An 18,117-nucleotide genomic window follows, 5' to 3' on the forward strand; every position below is an offset into this window, starting at 1 on the left:
TCTCCTGTGAAAATGTATTGTTTGGCTTAATTTACAAACCCTCTATAATACTGATTAATTTATGGCGTGATTTGTTGTGTTTTACGTGTTGTTGTGTTCGCTTTGATCATTGTTAATGTTGCTGTTTGTCAATAAAGCATTGAAACAAACACTGGGCTGCTCTGGGCTGGATTGGTCTCGCCTGGAGGAAGTTTGGTGCTCGGCGGTGACATCGAGCAGCAGCTTCGTGTGAACCAGGAGCCGCAGGGTCACCTTTCCTCTCCCACTACTCTCACTGCTCCACGCTCCCCCGCGCTGCTCTACACTCCGCACCGGAACATCAGATGTGGTCCTCGGGCTGATTGTGGTGTCGCCCGTGTCTCCGCTTCCGCCACATATGTGTCAGGGGCCGGCAGATGTGCGTGACGGGCGGGGTGTTGCTGCTAGCTGCTCGCTGATAAGAGATAAACTGGGTGAAGACGCCTGTGAAGCGCAGATAAAAGCGACAATAACGGTCACAACTCGACAATGAAGCGGCGGCAGGCTCGGCAGCTGGGCGGCTACGGAGGCGGTGTGTTGACCTGAGGGCGGCGGAGCTGACATGGACCTTACAACACCTCGACACCACTTGTTTATCTTCACCGGTTAATGTCTTTGACGCCTCTGTGGGGAATTTAGCTCGCATCTAGGACAATGTGGCTGTTAGTCCGCATGTCAGGCTGCACACACGGAGGGCATTTGTCCCGACTGAGACTGACTCAGGCCAGGGGGCTATCACAGGGGCACCGCCTGACCCTCTCAGCAGCGGACCCCCGGAGGAGGAGCGGGGCTAACTCCTCACTCCACCCGGCAGCCAGGCCCCTCACGTCGGTGCTGCCCCGCAGCTCGCTCTCCATACTCTGTTTACACACGTCCGAGTCCACAGCCCGAGCACGGACAGTCACCCGCACACCTGTCGCCTTCGCCAGCTCCTCAGCCGCCTCCTCGTCCTCCTCGTCCTCCCCGGCGACACAGCCGGACACGGACAGGGAACAGACGCCGACCACCGTCCCTCTGGAGGATGTGAAGAGGATTTTGGGACTCGCTCATCCAGAGAGATGGAAACTGGCAGGTAAACTGTGTGTGTATAATGGGTCTGTATGGCCAGGAGCGTAGCGCAGGCAGTGAGGGCCCCCTTTACATGTATCTGCCCCCCCGTTCATTTCATTCATTCCACCGAAACTCCAGTGGCAGTAGAGTTTCTTTGCTGGTGTTGAGTGTCTTCAGCTTTCTGGTCCCCTTATTTACAAATTCTCTGGCTTCTCTGTTTACTTCAGAACAATGGAGAGCAACGTTATAAGAGTTTAAAAGTATCTTGTGATTAGGGGTTACTGTAATAACTGCTTCCAAATTTTGATTTAAATACTTTCTTTGATCATTTGTAGCTGTGGTTTTAGTTTCCACGGTCTTCAGTGGATCTTCTGCTTTTATTTAACCTTTCCTCTTCATGTCTCATTTCTCTGTCTTTTTTCTTTTGTTCACAACAGCTGCTCTTGGATTCCTAACTGTGTCCAGTGCAGTCACCATGTCAGCACCGTTCCTCCTCGGTAAAGTGATCGACACCATATACACCACTGGAACAGACACAGAGGCGATGACGGCTTCCCTGACGTCATTATGTATCATGCTGACGGGAGTGTTCCTGTGTGGTGGAGCAGCCAACGCCGCCAGAGTCTACCTCATGCAGCTCTCAGGTGAGACGATGAGGCAGATTAATACTGCACAGGCACAGACACATTCACATGAAATGGTCCCAAAAAAACAATACATGATGATTTTTCTACTGATTCACAATTTATTAAATCAACTGATTGTTTCAGTGCAACTCTGTTTTCCTCACTAATATATTTTACCTTCTTTCTGCAGGTCAGCGGATTGTTAGTAATCTCAGAACCTCCGTCTTCTCCTCCATTCTCAGACAGGAAGTGGCATTTTTTGACCGGAACAGGACCGGGGAGCTTATCAACCGCCTCTCTGCTGACACAGCCGTAGTAGGGCGCTCAATCACAGACAACCTTTCAGACGGTCTGAGAGCTGTCGCCCAGGCAGCTGCTGGTGTCAGTATGATGGTGAGTACGTCCCTCAGAGTGGTCCTCTGTGTCTGGTGAGGACAGGTCTGAATGCCGAATTAACAGACATCATTTAAAGCATAGATATGTGTGTTGGGTATTGTATTTCTGATGAGAAAGAAATTCTTTTATCACAATTACTACAAAAAAGGACACACTCAATATCCTATTAGCCACCAAATAATTATCTCTCACATCGTGTCTATTCATTGTATCAAAACAGATAATTAGAAATGTGATGTCAATCTAAAATATCTAATCCAAAACATTTTTTGTGATGTGAAATCAGTTGGAGGATATACAAATGCTCATGATGCACGATGATGTTGACAATCGGTCATTAAACAACAGGTGGGCAGTACAGCCATCATACAGTACACATCTTAAAGATAAAGTAATTATACATTTTATTTATGAAGCACTTTTCCAGCTTAAGCACAAATTGCTTTCCAAGTCAAAAACGAAAGAGTTAAGAAATCAAAAGCGGAAACCAAACCCCTCTTTCTCTCTCTTTCTTTAGAAAGATCTTTTGTTTGCATATTTCCATTCAGAGCTGTTGTATGTGAGCTGACAGTTTCCATTTATGTTATTGTTTGTGGGCTATAGGATTGTCGGAAAACCAGTTTAAAAAGTACTTCTTATCAATGCGAGATTATGTTGAAAGAGTGCCACACCCCAGACAATCTAAGAACTAGGATATATACAGTCTTGAACAGCAGTTTCATGAAGTAATATTGACTTGTAAGTAAGTATCATAAACACCTTTGCATCATGTGTATTACCAGAAAGCTGATAATAAACATGATGCATGCCGTGAGGACAATTTGTATCCCCTACAAGGAAGTAAAATGATTTCCTGGTGTCGTGAACATTGAAGGAAATGACTGTAAATAATTACTGTAATTACTGTCAAAAGTAATTTTGTGTGAACATCTTTTGTTCCCCTCCTCCCTCTTCTTTTGATTTCCATTAACACTGTGTTTTTCCCTCTGCTCTTCCAGTTCTATGTCTCCCCCAGTCTTGCGAGCTTTGTGTTGATGATTGTTCCTCCTCTGGCCGGTCTTGCGGTCGTCTATGGTCGATATCTTCGCTCCATCTCCAAACGCACACAGGACGCACTCGCACAAGCTACAGAGGTACAAATACAAACAGACTGAAGATACAGCTGAGGGTTTAGTTCTTGGTACAGGGATTATTAAGACCTTATTTGAGGATGTAGGTGTTGTAAACAAGGAAGATGTGACAAAATAGGATTTCAAAGTTGTTTTGTAAATGAATTCAGTGTTTTTCCTTTTTAGTATATGAATTTAATAAAGCTCTTCTCTGAAAACAGCTGTTTGAATTAATGGTTAGTGAAGCCCTCGTGTCCATCCCATAGTTGTGTGTGTTTGATAAATGCTTCACTGCCTGTGCTAATTGAATTACATTTGTAGACAGATTTAATTTGCTATGTTGATAATCTAATTTCCTGTTGGTAAAGCTCTAATGAAAAAAATGTGTTTGGGACGTGTCTGTGTTTGTGTGTGTGTAGTTGGCGGAGGAGCGCATCAGCAACATGCGAACGGTCAGGGCTTTTGGTAAAGAGCTGTCAGAGGTCAGCACATACGCAGAGAAGACAGACCAGGTCCTCAGCCTGGCCAGGACGGAAGCTAAGCTACGAGCTGGTTTCTTTGGAGTGGTAAGTGTGTGTTGTGTGTGCGTGTCAGCGATGCAAACCAAATCCACTGTTAGCAAATGAGCGGTTGCACACATCTGCATTTTGCCACTGTATGTTAGGGTTGCTACATGACCACAGTACCTGTTGTGTCTGTGTCTGGGATGTTTCACCATTTAAAAAAGTATTTTCCAATCCTCCATACATGGTCAGAGAACAGATTAGCCCACTTGTGCTCTTGAAACAGTGAGAGGAGAACTACATCAAGTGATTTAACAGCTTAATGACATGATTAAACAAGCTCTTAAAGGACTTCACTTCTTTATATACTGTATCATTTGGAAGTCTGTGTTCAATTCGATATGTCACAGCTTTCATCATTTCATATGTCTAGATGTTCTGATCCAATTTTTCCCTTCCCTGATATTTCAGACTGGTCTCAGTGGTAACATCATGATCCTGTCAGTGCTCTACAAAGGAGGCCTTCTGATGGCCAGCCAGCACATGACCGTGGGAGAGCTTTCAGCGTTCCTCATGTACACCTTCTGGGTGGGCATCAGTATCGCAGGTAACACGCATACTGAACATGCATGTGCACTGTCCTCTTATATGAATCTGTTCGTCTGCACTGTGTACATCCATGTGCACTATAACTAGGATTGATAATAATGTGCTGTTTTTTCTGTATTGATGCTTAGGACTGAGTTCATTCTACTCTGAGCTGATGAAGGGTTTTGGAGCAGGAACCCGACTTTGGGAGCTGCTGGACAGAAAGCCTGAGTTTCCTCTCAACGGTCAGTACACAGATACACAAATACTGGCAGAGTATTACCTCAATACATCAATGAGTTCCCATGTTTTCCTGCAATTATATCTTTAACATATTAGAGTTATTTTAGTATTCAGAAAGCAGATCATCTTTAGTGTGAAGGGGTTTCAGAATAGTTGATTAGAATATATTTTCCTTGAATAATTACTGCTAACAGAAAAGTTAATCATCTGAACCGTCACTCTATAACCACATGAGTATTTTGGTGTCAACAATTTTCAAAGATTCACTGCTTGCTTGAAAAATGTGAAGATTTTATTTATTATTGCAAACATCTCTTCTTGCCTTTCATTTATATTCATGTTTTTGCCTCCTCTGTGAATAAACATATTTAAATATATTTAAATTTGTCCTTGTCCATTCCTCCACAGAGGGTCTAGTTCTCCCTGCAGACCAGCTGAAGGGTGAGCTGCAGTTCTGTGATGTCTCTTTTGCCTACCCGACCCGAAAAGAGGCTCTTATTTTCCAGAACCTTAGTCTGCTGGTCCCAGCTGGAACCATCATGGCAGTGGTGGGATCCAGCGGGTCTGGAAAATCGACCCTGGTCTCGCTGCTGCTCAGACTGTACGACTCCGATGGAGGTGAGAACAAGAGCTCATTCAGCTACTGTTCAGTCATTAGATGGTTAAAAATCCGATGATGACAAATGAATAATTTCAAGACTACACACTGTTGAAGAATTTTTGAACATACTCACACATTACTGTATATGCCACTATCTGTACAGGAGAGTAGTGCCTGTCTAAATTCCACAGATACTCCCTTCTCTCTCTAAGCCGGACCCAAGGTTAGGTTAAAGATAAAGGGCCAACCAACAATGCATTGTAGTGTCTACATTGAGGGATTTTCATATCTAACTCAGAGGTGCCAGACAGAACGACACCAACTTCAACTCTCACCAACTTTAACTCTTTTGCGTATTTCACCAGTGGCAAGACGCAAGGACACAATGTGATTTAGTTATGCATACTTTAGGCTTAACTATCCAATAGGATGCAAACACCCACATGTAACATAGAGAGTGACAGCAATTCTAGCCCTTCATGGATGTGCTGTTAGATTGGGTGATGCAAGTAGAGGGAGATATATGGGGAGGCTGTGGGAGACATCTTCAGACTTGGGGGTGACAATTGCTCATGTTACTCTGTTAGCGTTTGTATGTTGTTGCACCTTCTGGTCTCCTTGATGCATCAAGTCCACATTAAAACCTGCGTAAGACATCAGCTGCTGCCTGAGTTCTCCTTTCACCAGCTTCCAGAAAACTGTCATAACACATACTATATATCAAACCTAAAAAACCCTCTCCTCTCCAGGTATCATCACCATAGATGGTCATGACATCAGGGATCTTAATCCCTATTGGCTCAGGCGTCACATTGGAACTGTCAGCCAGGTAATAAATAAATGAATGTCAAACATCCTATACAAAATATCTCACAGCACAGAAGCTGGGCAGACACACAAAACATGTCATACATTTATACATATATTAACTGCAACCGTCCCAAAAAATAATTAGCATTTTGAGTGAAGATCACCTCTCACATTGTCCCTCTGCTCCTCCCTCCTCTCTCCCAGGAGCCCGTGCTGTTCTCTTGCTCCATCAGGGATAATATAGCATACGGTGCAGATTTCCCCGACAGTGTGGCCACAGAAGACATCTACAGAGCAGCCAGAGATGCTAACGCCTATGATTTCATCCAGGCTTTTCCTGATGGCTTCAACACTATAGTGGGGGAGAAAGGAGTGCTGCTGTCAGGTGAGGAACAGGCAGGGAGGCAAACAGAATTACCATAACAATGTTGATTCAACTGTATCTGCAGTAGTCTTTTATTATTTACTTTGCCAGAGTGGTCAACTGTTCCTCTGAAACTCCAGTTTCAAATTTGAGGGTTCAGAAATTTGTATTTCTGCATTAAAAATTGTGTTAAAAAAACGTCACAATAATATGGCTATATACTACATATTGCACAACATAAACAACAATTCAATATGACAAACAATAGTGTTATGTTTGTCCATTGCAGTTTTTCTGTTTCTACCTGGCCATACAGTGCACATTAGAGTGTAGCTATGGGTTCAGGTCGGGTTCATGTAAACCCTGAGTGAAGTGTGCATGTGTAAATTAAGTTTTCTTCTGGGTTTGTGTCTCAGGTGGTCAGAAGCAGAGGATTGCCATAGCCAGAGCTTTGCTCAAGGTAAGAACCACAGCATTTTTGTGTTGCTTGTATCCTCATCCTTTCTGTTGAACCTGAATTATTTTGCATAACAATATATTTGGGTTTTCTCTCCACAGAATCCAAAGATCCTGCTTTTAGACGAGGCTACCAGGTGAGAGTCATGTCTGATTGAATTAAACAATTAAAGTACAGTCAGTTAACAAATATAATATGCTTTACTTACAATCCTTCACTGTCTTTATCTTTGTCGTCTAAATTTTCTTGGTCTCCTTTGTGATGGTTGGCGACCCATGTTAGGTCAATTGTTAAAACAAAAGATCCTAAACAACATTTTTCCTCAGTGCACTGGACTCTGAGAATGAGTTCCTGGTCCAGGAGGCCTTGGAGCGCCTGATGGAAGGTACATCTCTTTGTCTTTTGAATGTCTTCCACTTAACTGACATTCAGTTTAATCAGCAGTTTTTTATGAATGATACTTATTATTCCTTTCTATGTCCCGCCCCTCTCATCCAATCAATAGGGAGGACGGTCATGATCATCGCTCACCGTCTGTCCACCATCAAGAATGCGAACACTGTGGCGGTGCTAGATCAGCGCCGCGTGGCCGAGTGTGGTCAGCACACAGAGCTGCTAGGCAACAGGCAAGGACTGTTCAGAAAACTGATGGAGAAACAGACGTTTCTGCAGGAGGAACAGAAACAAGCCCTGCGCTGAGAGGACAGTGAGTAGAGACACATGGAATCAGAGGCGGAGGAAATCTGGAGGTGAGTTCAGTGGCTTCGCTCCACAATGGGATGAAATGCTCCCTAAAGACGGAGAAAGAGGAACAAAGAAATTCTATTATTTTTCCTGGAATGGAGAGAGATGGATAAATGCCGAAGGAAAGCAGAGGAGGACTAGAGATGGGAGATGTGGAAGCCACTGAGAAACATAAAGGGATTTTCTTCAATGCTTTGAGTCCCTTCACCACTGGAATGACTATGTAGCATCACATAAAGACCTAATTGTAATGGAAACCCAGGGTAATCCACAGTGAAAACCTAAGAACTGAAACATGGATCAGTGAAGTTATAGAGAGACTTTCTTTTGATAATATATTTTTATTCTACACTGAAATAATGAGACCGGGAGAGAGGCTGAGTGTGAAAATGAGACAGGATGAAGAGGGACACTCCTCAAACTCGAGGCTCATGGATTTAAATCACTGTCACTACTGTAGCTTTGAAGAAAAGCTCCAATCCAGCTTTAACTAGAGGGGCACTCGCAGAGGGCAAACCTCCGCCAAGGCTAATACCATATTCCGTCATGTTAAAGAAATTTGATCTTGTTCTTCATGTCCCACCCTGTCACAAAATTTAGTTTTTTGTGTAATCCTGTTTACAGACAAACAGCAACGAGAACTTCATTGGTGCAGGTAATTATTCAGACCTATGACAGAAAAAGGCAGAAATATAAATGTGGGACTTTGAATCTGGTGCAAAAGAGAAAACTATTTCATTGTATGAGATGTGACACTTCAATTTGTTGTCACTTTTATGATTTTCATAACTAAATTGGAAAACAGTCAGTCTAGGATGTTGGATACAAGTGTTTATGTATCACAGATTTTTCTATTCAGAGCATCTTCCTGCCATTTTGAATTGTAAACGAGACAAATGAAGCAGATATTCATCATGTCTACAATGTGCTGTCAAGGAGAACACTAGTCTGAAATATCGTGATTAATGTACTGTATGCACATTTGTTGTGGGAAAGAAGAGCAGCAGTCCTGACAGTCTAAGCTGAGGAGCTACCATGGGACTTATTGTCTAGTTTCCTTGCCTTGGATTTAAGTGCCAGCCCTGAAAAATGTCATCATTCATCCCTTCACCTTTTTATCTTTTTCCAAAAAGAGCAAAACATGTGACTTTCTTGCTCTTGACATTAAATTATGGAAAAGTGGAAAACCAGCATTAGATCATGTGAGTGTCTTCTGACCTGATTATATTGTGACACGTTGTCCCCTCCATGCTCTGTTCCTTATAAAGTGTGCATGTGTACACTTGGCCTTCATTAAAGTCTATACAAACAGCTCGTAAACCCCCTACATGTCGGCCTCCGCGCTGTTGAGCCGGTTAAATATTATCGCTGGCTCTGAGAGTCCCACTAAGAAGTAATGATTCTCCTCAGTAACTATTTGGCTCGTAAAAACCCAGTTCACCGCTCAGAGAGTGGATTTTCTTGTCTTGTTTACACCACACATGCAAATGCCTTGAGCTGTACTTCTCTGTGACCTTAAAGTAAGTCCAGATTTGGTTGTTTCTAGAATTGCACATCAGGAACGACCCAGCAATGTTCTGCTGTCGTGCTGTATATGTTGAACAAGCGTCCTTTGTTTAGGATCAGAAACTTGAATCTTTGTGGATGTAACTTTTTATCCACGATTTGAAGGCAGCGATTCGTGGAATTAACACAACACTGATCACTGATTATCAGCCGTTTTATTGTCTCACTATCGTCATTATACTTTAGTTCTGGTTTTTATATATTAATTTATTACAGTGCTTAGATTGTATATCAGTTAACATATTCTTTAAAGGCTGATTTGTTATGGGCAGTTTTCCAATAGTTTTATTCTCTTTATTTGTACGTCTTGTTATTTCACCAATAAGACAAACAGTTTTTACTTAACATTTATAAACTAAATCTCACTTCCAGTGATGCCATGACCATCATCTGTTAACATCACTTCTTCTGTTTCGTCTCCAGTCTCTCCTCCACCCACTGATATAACCCAAACTTGAATCCACTGAATTCATCAATGATTATAAATCACAGAGGACAGCAAACTCGTATGATTGTTATGTATGTGTTGAGTAATAAATAATATGACCTTCATGATTTTTTTAATGATTTTCTGTTTGCTAAGTTATACATATATGTAAAGAGAAATAAAGTAAAATATTTAAAAGAGTTTTTTGTGGTACTAGTATTAAATTTAAATGTCAGATTTTTATTAGTGAAGTTGTCACTTAATTTGCTTAAGCAGTTTAACAATATTTATTAGTTTGTTTAGTTTAGTTTGTTCATTTTGCAATCCAAAAGAATTTCACAATTGTATACACCTACACATTCCATGAAAGAAAAAGGAGCAGGAAGTAGAAAACTTTTATAACCTGCCCAATTTCATTTCATTTCTTTTCTCAAAATCAAATAACAAATCAATTATACATGAATCAAAAGCCATCATCATATAACATTAATGTTTCTAACTAATAACATTATTTTTTTATTCAGAACTTTTGATGAAGTTTTATCTTAAAAAACGTTTTTTTTTTATAAATCACCGCTTCCCTATAAAACTATTACAAATGGTACGAAGAGGAGCCACAGGGTCGGTGGCCCCATCCCACTCAAACCTTCTCTCAGCAACTGTGTTTCATGCAGTGTGTCAGGCTGCCAGTAGGTGGTGCTGTTGGACTACCACAAAGGCCAGGCCCAGGAAATGTTCCACTGGTCACCGCTGGTTCCTGGGATCAATGTTCATTCTGTCATTCATACCTAAATAAAACCTGGTTGTAATGGTGTGTATTTAGCCGGCGGCATGTTGTGTTGACTTTGCAGTGAACTTTTCTCCTGAACGGTGTCCAATCAGCTGCCACTGGATCCAGTACACGAGTGTGATCTACTGATTTATATATTATATCATATATCATATATATATATATGAGTGTGGTGCAGGTTAAGAGATTCATCAAGTAAACATCAACCAGGTTTTATACTTAAAATCAAGTCAGATGTTTAAATAAAAACATTTTTAATCTTCATATGATATCAAACAGAACAGGCACACGATGCAAAGCGGCGCTGTAAAAACCTCTCTGACATAAAACCTTTGATGAATTCCACGCCCATTTTTGTCTCTAATCTCTTTCCACCGTTTTCTCTTACACAGTTTGATCTGTATGATGATCTAACTTCTCTTGCTCCTTCAGTTCCAGTCACATTCTTCCTCTAACCCCAGCAGAGGCAGCAGTTGTGCTCCTGTCCTGCAGAGGATGATTGGTCCCAGCTGACCCGGTGCTGTTCAGACCTGTGCGGTGTTTCTAATTCCAGCTCCATGTGCTTCAGCTCCCCTCACTTTTCACCGTACCCTGGGCTATTTGGGGAACTGGAGGGAAAGTTCTCACCCCCTTTGGCCTCACAATATTCTATGTTCATTCATCACTTGAAGACGTTACATGGAGCCTTATTTGTTCGTGAAATAGGAGCAAAACATCATTACATAACATTATATATCATTTAGCTGACGCTTTTATCCAAAGCAGCTTCCAATAAGTGAATTGAACCATGAAGGTACAAACACTTTAATGTTGCAGTTTGGATCGGCTCAACAATGCCACATTACCATGGTTTGGTAAGAAACATGCAGAGCAACATGTGGATAACATCTTAAGCTCCTGAAAGCACAATAAGGGCATCCAACTTTAAAACTGATTCTCAGTGATCAGGGACCATGCTCCCAGCTCTGCCTGTCTGCCCTATGTAAACACTGTCCACCTCCAGTGTTTACTACCCAAAAAACCAAGGGACTTCTACTGCAAATTAAGACAAAATGCAAATTTGGTTTGTCTTCACACAGGATGGAGTGTGTTTATCCTCAATCTGAGCGAGAGAGAGCGGTGCACGCTGAGGATGGAACTCGAATTGGACAGCACATCAGTTACAAAGATGAGGGAAAACAGGAATCGATTAAACAGCTGATATTCAATCGATTTGCTGAGTTTTACCTGTGCAACAACATCCACATGATCCTCAGTCATTCTTCACTGCAACAGCACAGATAACAAACTCAATTCAACTAAATCCTGATTGTTCTCTCTTCCAGATGCAAAACGTCTACTGTACGTGTTGCTGCCACACTTTAAAAAGTTGAACACTGACTTAGAGCTAGATTATTGGTTACAGCTACACTGAATACCCGAGCTTGTGCCATTCTTACACTTTCCCTGACACTCTCACCCTCTGTGCTGCATGAGTCCTGGACGTTCTCTCTGATAGTGCTGGCTGAAAAATGATCTATCTGAAAAACTTCAATGCCCTGACCCAAAAAACTCTCTCTGTCTCCACCTGTCCACCTCTTCTTCTTTTCAAATCTACTGGCTGAAATGATCACAGTGGATTTGTATTTTCTCTCTGTCGTCTCCACCAAAACATCTATGATACAAGAACTACCCTCTTCTCTCCAGAGTCTTCAGCTGGCTTGGTCACACTAAACTCATGTTGTCGACCACCTGCCGCACACGCCCTTCACCCCCAGCCTCTCCGGGAGAAGTCTCACTACTCTCCTCCCCCTCGGCCCCTCTGACCTCTCCTCACCTCCTTCCTCGTTTACCCTCCCTCTCTTGGTCCCAGCCAACTGCCAGCCCCTTTACATTTTAGGCGTTTCACACAGGCCCTCGGATCCAGAATGGCTCACAACAAGTGCATAAAAGTAGCTCAACCTTGCCCTGCACTCGCTCCCCTCCCACTGACACACACACACACACACACACACACCATTTTCAATCTGCATTTCCTCCCGTCCCCCAAGTCTTCAAAGATATCCCTCCCTCCCTCCCTCCCTCCCTCTTCTTATCCCATATTTTTCTGGACATATCAATGAATGAACCCTATAGGAAGAAACCCCCCCCACCACTAAAAGATTTTAGTGTACACAGTAATAACTGAACTTCAGGTGCAGGGAGTGTATTGAAAACCTGCAGGACTTGCATTAATGCAACTCAGCATTTCTCCTCAATTACAGTAACCGAGCCTGGTTTAGGAGTTCCAAATATGACTTTCCATGTATTTTACATGGACAGATAACATTCCATAACCATTCATGTGAAATCCACAGTGATACATTCTGTTGCTGCTATAAGGAGAATCCAGGTCATGACATGCCACGCCATAATGTACATGTGAACATTTGCCTGGTCTTTGTGAACCCAGCTTTAGTTTAGGATATACAAGTGCAATTTGGCCCCGTTTGATTGATTTTTCATTAAGCTTGAGAATTCTTAACTTCTGTGCTTCTGCTCATTCAACTTTCCAAACATTTACCTGCTTTTTTTTACCTCTTCACGCTTATCTGTCTTTTTCTCCACACTTCCGTCTATTCCTCTGCTTTTCCTCTCTTTTATTTAACTTTATTATAAACCTCCTCTTCCTCTCCTGCTGGTGTCAACACACAGCAAACATGTGCATGCACACATGTACATTCACTGGGTTCCTTCCTCCATTTGTCCAGCCACATGCACAGCAGCTCCCCTCCACCGTTAGAGTTATAATTAATCCAACTGCTCCTGTGACAGAGCAGAGGAGGCGGGTAAGGTTTCAGCTGTTGGCTGTTTCTGTGGTTCTCTCCTTATTTATTCAATCGGCTTCTGACAGATCTGTATGAACACATGAGGTCTGCATAGTGGCAGATTTTTTAATTACTACTCTGTTTGTGAAAAGAAAAGAATAATAATACAGCACTATTGTGTGTGCAAGTGCAGTGATACACTTCAGTGCACACACACCATTAATCTTTACGTTTTATTATGATATGTCATACATTTATGATGACAAATGCACACATGGTATAGATGCAAAACCCCTTTTAAAAAAAAATCATGAATCCATATTGTGTCGGATTACAACATTTAATGCAATCAACCACAGAGAACACCTTGATTTTATTTGACTGAAATGAACTGTCTACACACAGAATGTCCCTGCTCAGCTTTAATGGACTGATGTTATGTAACGTTGCACTGGTCTCCATTATGAGGATTGAACTCTTAATTGGCATTTAATGGCTGCAGCTCAGCTCCTGTGTGCCCTGTCAGTCCTGGCTCTCGCTGGATCCTAAATCTGTTCAGATGAGAGCAGCAATTTCCCATTTTAAGGCTGGATGGAGCCGAGTAGCAGCAAATCTGCAACCCTGCTAGGGAGCAACTGTCTCCCCTAGAAACCCCAAGTGGCTCTCGCGCTCCTTTTACGGCCCTCGAGGTGGGACCGCGAGGATCGATGGGAGGTCAAAGCGACAGTTCCATATATGGCGCGCGCCCTCTCCTCGTCGGGCGCGCGCAGCGTCACTCCTCATGCCCCCTCTACCGATGCCCGGTGGTTGAGGGCACCCGTCCTCCCACCCTGAGGCGCGCCTCCATGCTGCTCCCCCGCCCACCCACTCCTCATCCTCGGCCTGTCAGCATCCTAATATGGCAGAGGGACGGGATGGGGGCCAGTGCTGAGGTTTGTGAATGGTGGAGCTCGGGTATAAAAGGTGGACGAGCTGCAACAGAGGACCGTAGCTGGTTCAGCAGTATCACTGGTTGGGTCTTTCACTCCGAAGCCGCAGACACACTCCTAAGGTAAGACCCTGCAGAGACCGGCCTCTCCTGAAGCCACTCATCCACACTGGGATAGCAGACTGTAGGCCTTTACCTGAGCACCACTACAGCATCTACTGGAGCAGGAGTCAGACAGGACCTGACCAGGGGCAGCTCCACTGGAAGAGAGGCTAGGAGAGGGCTGAGGACTGAGAGAGGGGGCCGAGAGGAGAAGCTCTAATCTGAAGATCTAGAAACTTTAGATAGATAAAGGGATAAATAGATAAAGCAGATACAGTAGATCAATCTGATTCACCAGCTTCACAGGTGTTAACACTAAATCCTGAAAAGATGCTGATGCTGCAATGCGCAATCAGACCAATTGAAAAACAGAAAGATGATGCTTGTAGATTTATTTGAATTAGAATTTGAATAATTGAATAACGAAAATGTAAATAACAGTCTGTAAATAATTTATTTTAGTCAAGACCATATGTTATCTAAAGGAAAACCGCTTAGTTCCATATTTAAAATGTGAGTGTGTAGATGTATACAGGTTTCTAGGAACGGCCTTGTGTCGGTGCGTAATGGAGGCATTTTGCGCAAAGCACAGACCTGATCCAGATCATGCTCCAGTAAATGATACAGTTGTTTCGTTTTTTAGTCTGTTTTAAAAAACACACCCAGTGGGCGTTTACAAGAAACAAAGATTTAATTTGGAAGTCATTTCTGTCACATACAGTATCTCCATGTGAATTCAACTCAGGTCTTTTTTCTCCATCTCCTCTCCTACAGAAGCCATCATGTGTGACGACGAAGAAACTACCGCCCTTGTGTGCGACAACGGCTCCGGCCTTGTGAAGGCTGGGTTCGCCGGAGACGATGCCCCCAGGGCAGTGTTCCCCTCCATCGTCGGCCGCCCCCGTCATCAGGTAAACAGCGAGGAAATGCTTCTATAGGGACAGAGTGTGAGGACAGAATCATTGGCAATAATAAATGTGATATACAAAAATAAATTCACAATTACTCTAAATATAAAATCATCAACCTATAGATAAATACAATTCGATTTGGTCTCATTTTAAAATAATGAATGAAATATTAATTTGGTCAGTTGTACTATATTCAGGCAGATTTATCCGATGTGATAAAAATATTGAACTGAGATGTCATCGCTGTAGGCTGTGTAAAGTTTTTGTGCTATTATTAGCCTACAGGTGACAACAGTGGTGGAATAATAAATCTTCAGCCATGTAATTCTGGCTCCTGCAGCTATGTGGCCTTTGCTACTTAGAGACTAAATTAGTCACAGACAATTTGTCAGTCACACAATTGTTCTCTGTCGGTCTCTGTGACCCGTGCTGTAACTTGGCACATTTACGGAATGTTCACCACGCATTTCCAAACCCTTTAATCTGACCAGAAGAGATAATATTTCTGTATGGAGTATTTGACGTCCACGACTGACCGTTCCACCACCTCGCTCTCTCTCTCCCCTTCAGGGTGTCATGGTCGGTATGGGTCAGAAGGACTCCTACGTCGGCGACGAGGCCCAGAGCAAGAGGGGTATCCTGACTCTGAAGTACCCCATTGAGCACGGTATCATCACCAACTGGGACGACATGGAGAAGATCTGGCACCACACCTTCTACAACGAGTTGAGAGTGGCACCCGAGGAGCACCCCACCCTGCTCACAGAGGCCCCCCTGAACCCCAAGGCCAACAGGGAGAAGATGACCCAGATCATGTTTGAGACCTTCAACGTCCCCGCCATGTATGTGGCCATCCAGGCTGTGCTGTCCCTGTACGCTTCCGGCCGTACCACCGGTAAGATTAACAACGACAAACAGCTGCCACTCAGACATAACACATCGAATCAGTCTCCTTTATACCAGGATGACATATAATTGACTTACAAAATTACACAACACATAACTCCACTATTTATGGGGTATTTTTCCCCACTGATGCCATTTTACGCACAACTTTTACGCACAGCCCATCGGCCTTTCTGGGTCTACTTATGCCAGTTTATGGCACTTATCGATACATACATCTGAGTGTACATGTAAATTATCATTCATACACCCGCTATAGCCCCAGACTTATGTAGAAAACATACTGTCGCCTGTCGATCTTAATCAAACTCCCTCCTTGCCTCTCTTCAGGTATTGTGCTGGATGCTGGTGATGGTGTGACCCACAACGTCCCAGTCTATGAGGGTTACGCCCTGCCCCACGCCATCATGCGTCTGGACCTGGCTGGTCGCGATCTGACCGACTACCTGATGAAGATCCTGACTGAGCGTGGCTACTCTTTCGTGACCACCGGTAAGGAACTCCACCTATACACCTAAAACAATACATCCGAAAAGGAAGAAACGAAAGATTAGCTCTTTCCAGACTTTCACTTTAAGCAACACGATTTTTTCCCCCCGAAGTAGCATCTACATTTTTATTATAAATTATTATTTTACCAGCAGTTTTGTTATAATAGCACAACTAAAACTGACATTAACATGAAGTATTGACAGATGCACGCACCACGTTACGGCGGCCGTGCACAGAGATACAGAGAAATTAATTTACAATGGACACAATTTATGTGGCCTGTGTGCGCACTGGGCCCGACAAAATTATGATTATCAAAATAATATGTAGTTGTAAACGAGTTATTTTTCCACTTCAGACCTTTCTGTAACTTAGAGTAACTGTTCCGCACATTCAATCGTATTATCATTACGCACACGTTAGTTGTGGCGCTCGGCTCCTCGACACTCTGATTAACGGTTCATCCACTTGCCCCCCTACAGCCGAGCGTGAGATCGTGCGCGACATCAAGGAGAAGTTGTGCTATGTGGCTCTGGACTTCGAGAACGAGATGGCCACCGCTGCCTCCTCCTCCTCCCTGGAGAAGAGCTACGAGCTTCCCGACGGTCAGGTCATCACCATCGGAAACGAGAGGTTCCGTTGTCCCGAGACCCTGTTCCAGCCTTCCTTCATCGGTACTTAAGACACCCATTTTAATCCTCTAAATCTTTCAAAGAATATCAATATGCAGCTCGATGCCAACACCTGCCGCCCTCTGATAACTTGTCCCTCTCACCTGACTAGGTATGGAGTCTGCTGGTATCCATGAGACCGCCTACAACAGCATCATGAAGTGCGACATTGACATCCGTAAGGATCTGTACGCCAACAATGTGCTCTCCGGTGGTACCACCATGTACCCTGGTATTGCTGACCGTATGCAGAAGGAGATCACTGCTCTGGCCCCCAGCACCATGAAGATCAAGGTACTTAAACCAAACTATGAGAACAAAAACAAGTTTATACGCAAGCTGAAATGTTTTACGCAAATTGACAATTACGCACAAGAAGATGCAATCACTAATTCACTCTCTCCTCCTCCTCCTCCTCCTCCTCCTTCAGATCATTGCTCCCCCAGAGAGGAAATACTCCGTCTGGATCGGTGGCTCCATCCTGGCTTCCCTGTCCACCTTCCAGCAGATGTGGATCTCCAAGCAGGAGTACGACGAGGCAGGTCCCAGCATTGTCCACAGGAAGTGCTTCTAAATCCTTCATCATCTTCTCCAGCTTCTCCGCCATTTCCACAACTATCACCACCAGCTATCAGGGGATCAAGCCGGGTGGACGATCACCCTTTGCGGCACAGCAACACTCTGCTGTCAATGGACTGTCAGTCTGCGCTGTTGACATTCATATGCATGTTTTATCCCTATAAAATGTGCATATTTTGTAACTGTCTGTTGTCTGTGTTGCACGGAGAAAAGCTGTGAAAAACCCACCACTGAACCATGCATCCATCCAAAAAACAACTTTAATAAAAAAAATAACAACATGTTGCCCAACACATGTGAATGTAAGTGTATATACATATTGATATTTATTAAAGTCCATCATTTGGTATTTTAGACCTTGGCCTTGTTTTTCTATTAGAGGGAAGATAATGAAAAACAAAAGCTTTGGTGAAATTTACAATTACTGGTATCTGCATGATAACTGGTATT

General features: G+C 43.3%; 2 protein-coding genes across 2 annotated transcripts; both read left to right on the plus strand.

The window, feature by feature from the left end:
* The first annotated feature begins 173 nt into the window (after positions 1-173).
* On the plus strand, positions 174-9,627 carry abcb10 (ATP-binding cassette, sub-family B (MDR/TAP), member 10). Its single transcript, XM_035176255.2, has 14 exons — positions 174-1,090; positions 1,506-1,712; positions 1,885-2,087; positions 3,089-3,223; positions 3,619-3,765; positions 4,174-4,309; positions 4,440-4,535; positions 4,942-5,151; positions 5,884-5,963; positions 6,149-6,329; positions 6,725-6,768; positions 6,867-6,901; positions 7,092-7,150; positions 7,271-9,627. The coding sequence occupies exons 1-14, from the start codon at positions 673-675 to the stop codon at positions 7,462-7,464; spliced, it is 2,145 nt and encodes a 714-aa protein (XP_035032146.1). The 5' UTR covers positions 174-672; the 3' UTR covers positions 7,465-9,627.
* Positions 9,628-13,972: 4,345 nt separating this feature from the next.
* acta1b (actin alpha 1, skeletal muscle b) lies at positions 13,973-18,021 on the plus strand. Its single transcript, XM_035150182.2, has 7 exons — positions 13,973-14,129; positions 14,883-15,019; positions 15,590-15,914; positions 16,256-16,417; positions 16,900-17,091; positions 17,201-17,382; positions 17,519-18,021. The coding sequence occupies exons 2-7, from the start codon at positions 14,891-14,893 to the stop codon at positions 17,660-17,662; spliced, it is 1,134 nt and encodes a 377-aa protein (XP_035006073.1). The 5' UTR covers positions 13,973-14,129; positions 14,883-14,890; the 3' UTR covers positions 17,663-18,021.
* Positions 18,022-18,117: the final 96 nt, after the last annotated feature.

The sequence above is a fragment of the Hippoglossus stenolepis genome, chromosome 1, assembly GCF_022539355.2.
Source record: "Hippoglossus stenolepis isolate QCI-W04-F060 chromosome 1, HSTE1.2, whole genome shotgun sequence".
Lineage (NCBI taxonomy): Eukaryota > Metazoa > Chordata > Actinopteri > Pleuronectiformes > Pleuronectidae > Hippoglossus > Hippoglossus stenolepis.

Coding starts and splice junctions, on each gene's coding strand:
- abcb10 (XM_035176255.2), top strand. CDS start 673: ATGTGGCTGTTAGTCCGCATGTCAGGCTGCACACACGGAGGGCATTTG. Junction 4,310..4,439: donor GGTGGGCATCAGTATCGCAG/GTAACACGCATA, acceptor ATTGATGCTTAG/GACTGAGTTCATTCTACTCT. Junction 6,902..7,091: donor CTTTTAGACGAGGCTACCAG/GTGAGAGTCATG, acceptor ATTTTTCCTCAG/TGCACTGGACTCTGAGAATG.
- acta1b (XM_035150182.2), top strand. CDS start 14,891: ATGTGTGACGACGAAGAAACTACCGCCCTTGTGTGCGACAACGGCTCC. Junction 16,418..16,899: donor CTACTCTTTCGTGACCACCG/GTAAGGAACTCC, acceptor GCCCCCCTACAG/CCGAGCGTGAGATCGTGCGC. Junction 17,383..17,518: donor CCAGCACCATGAAGATCAAG/GTACTTAAACCA, acceptor CTCCTCCTTCAG/ATCATTGCTCCCCCAGAGAG.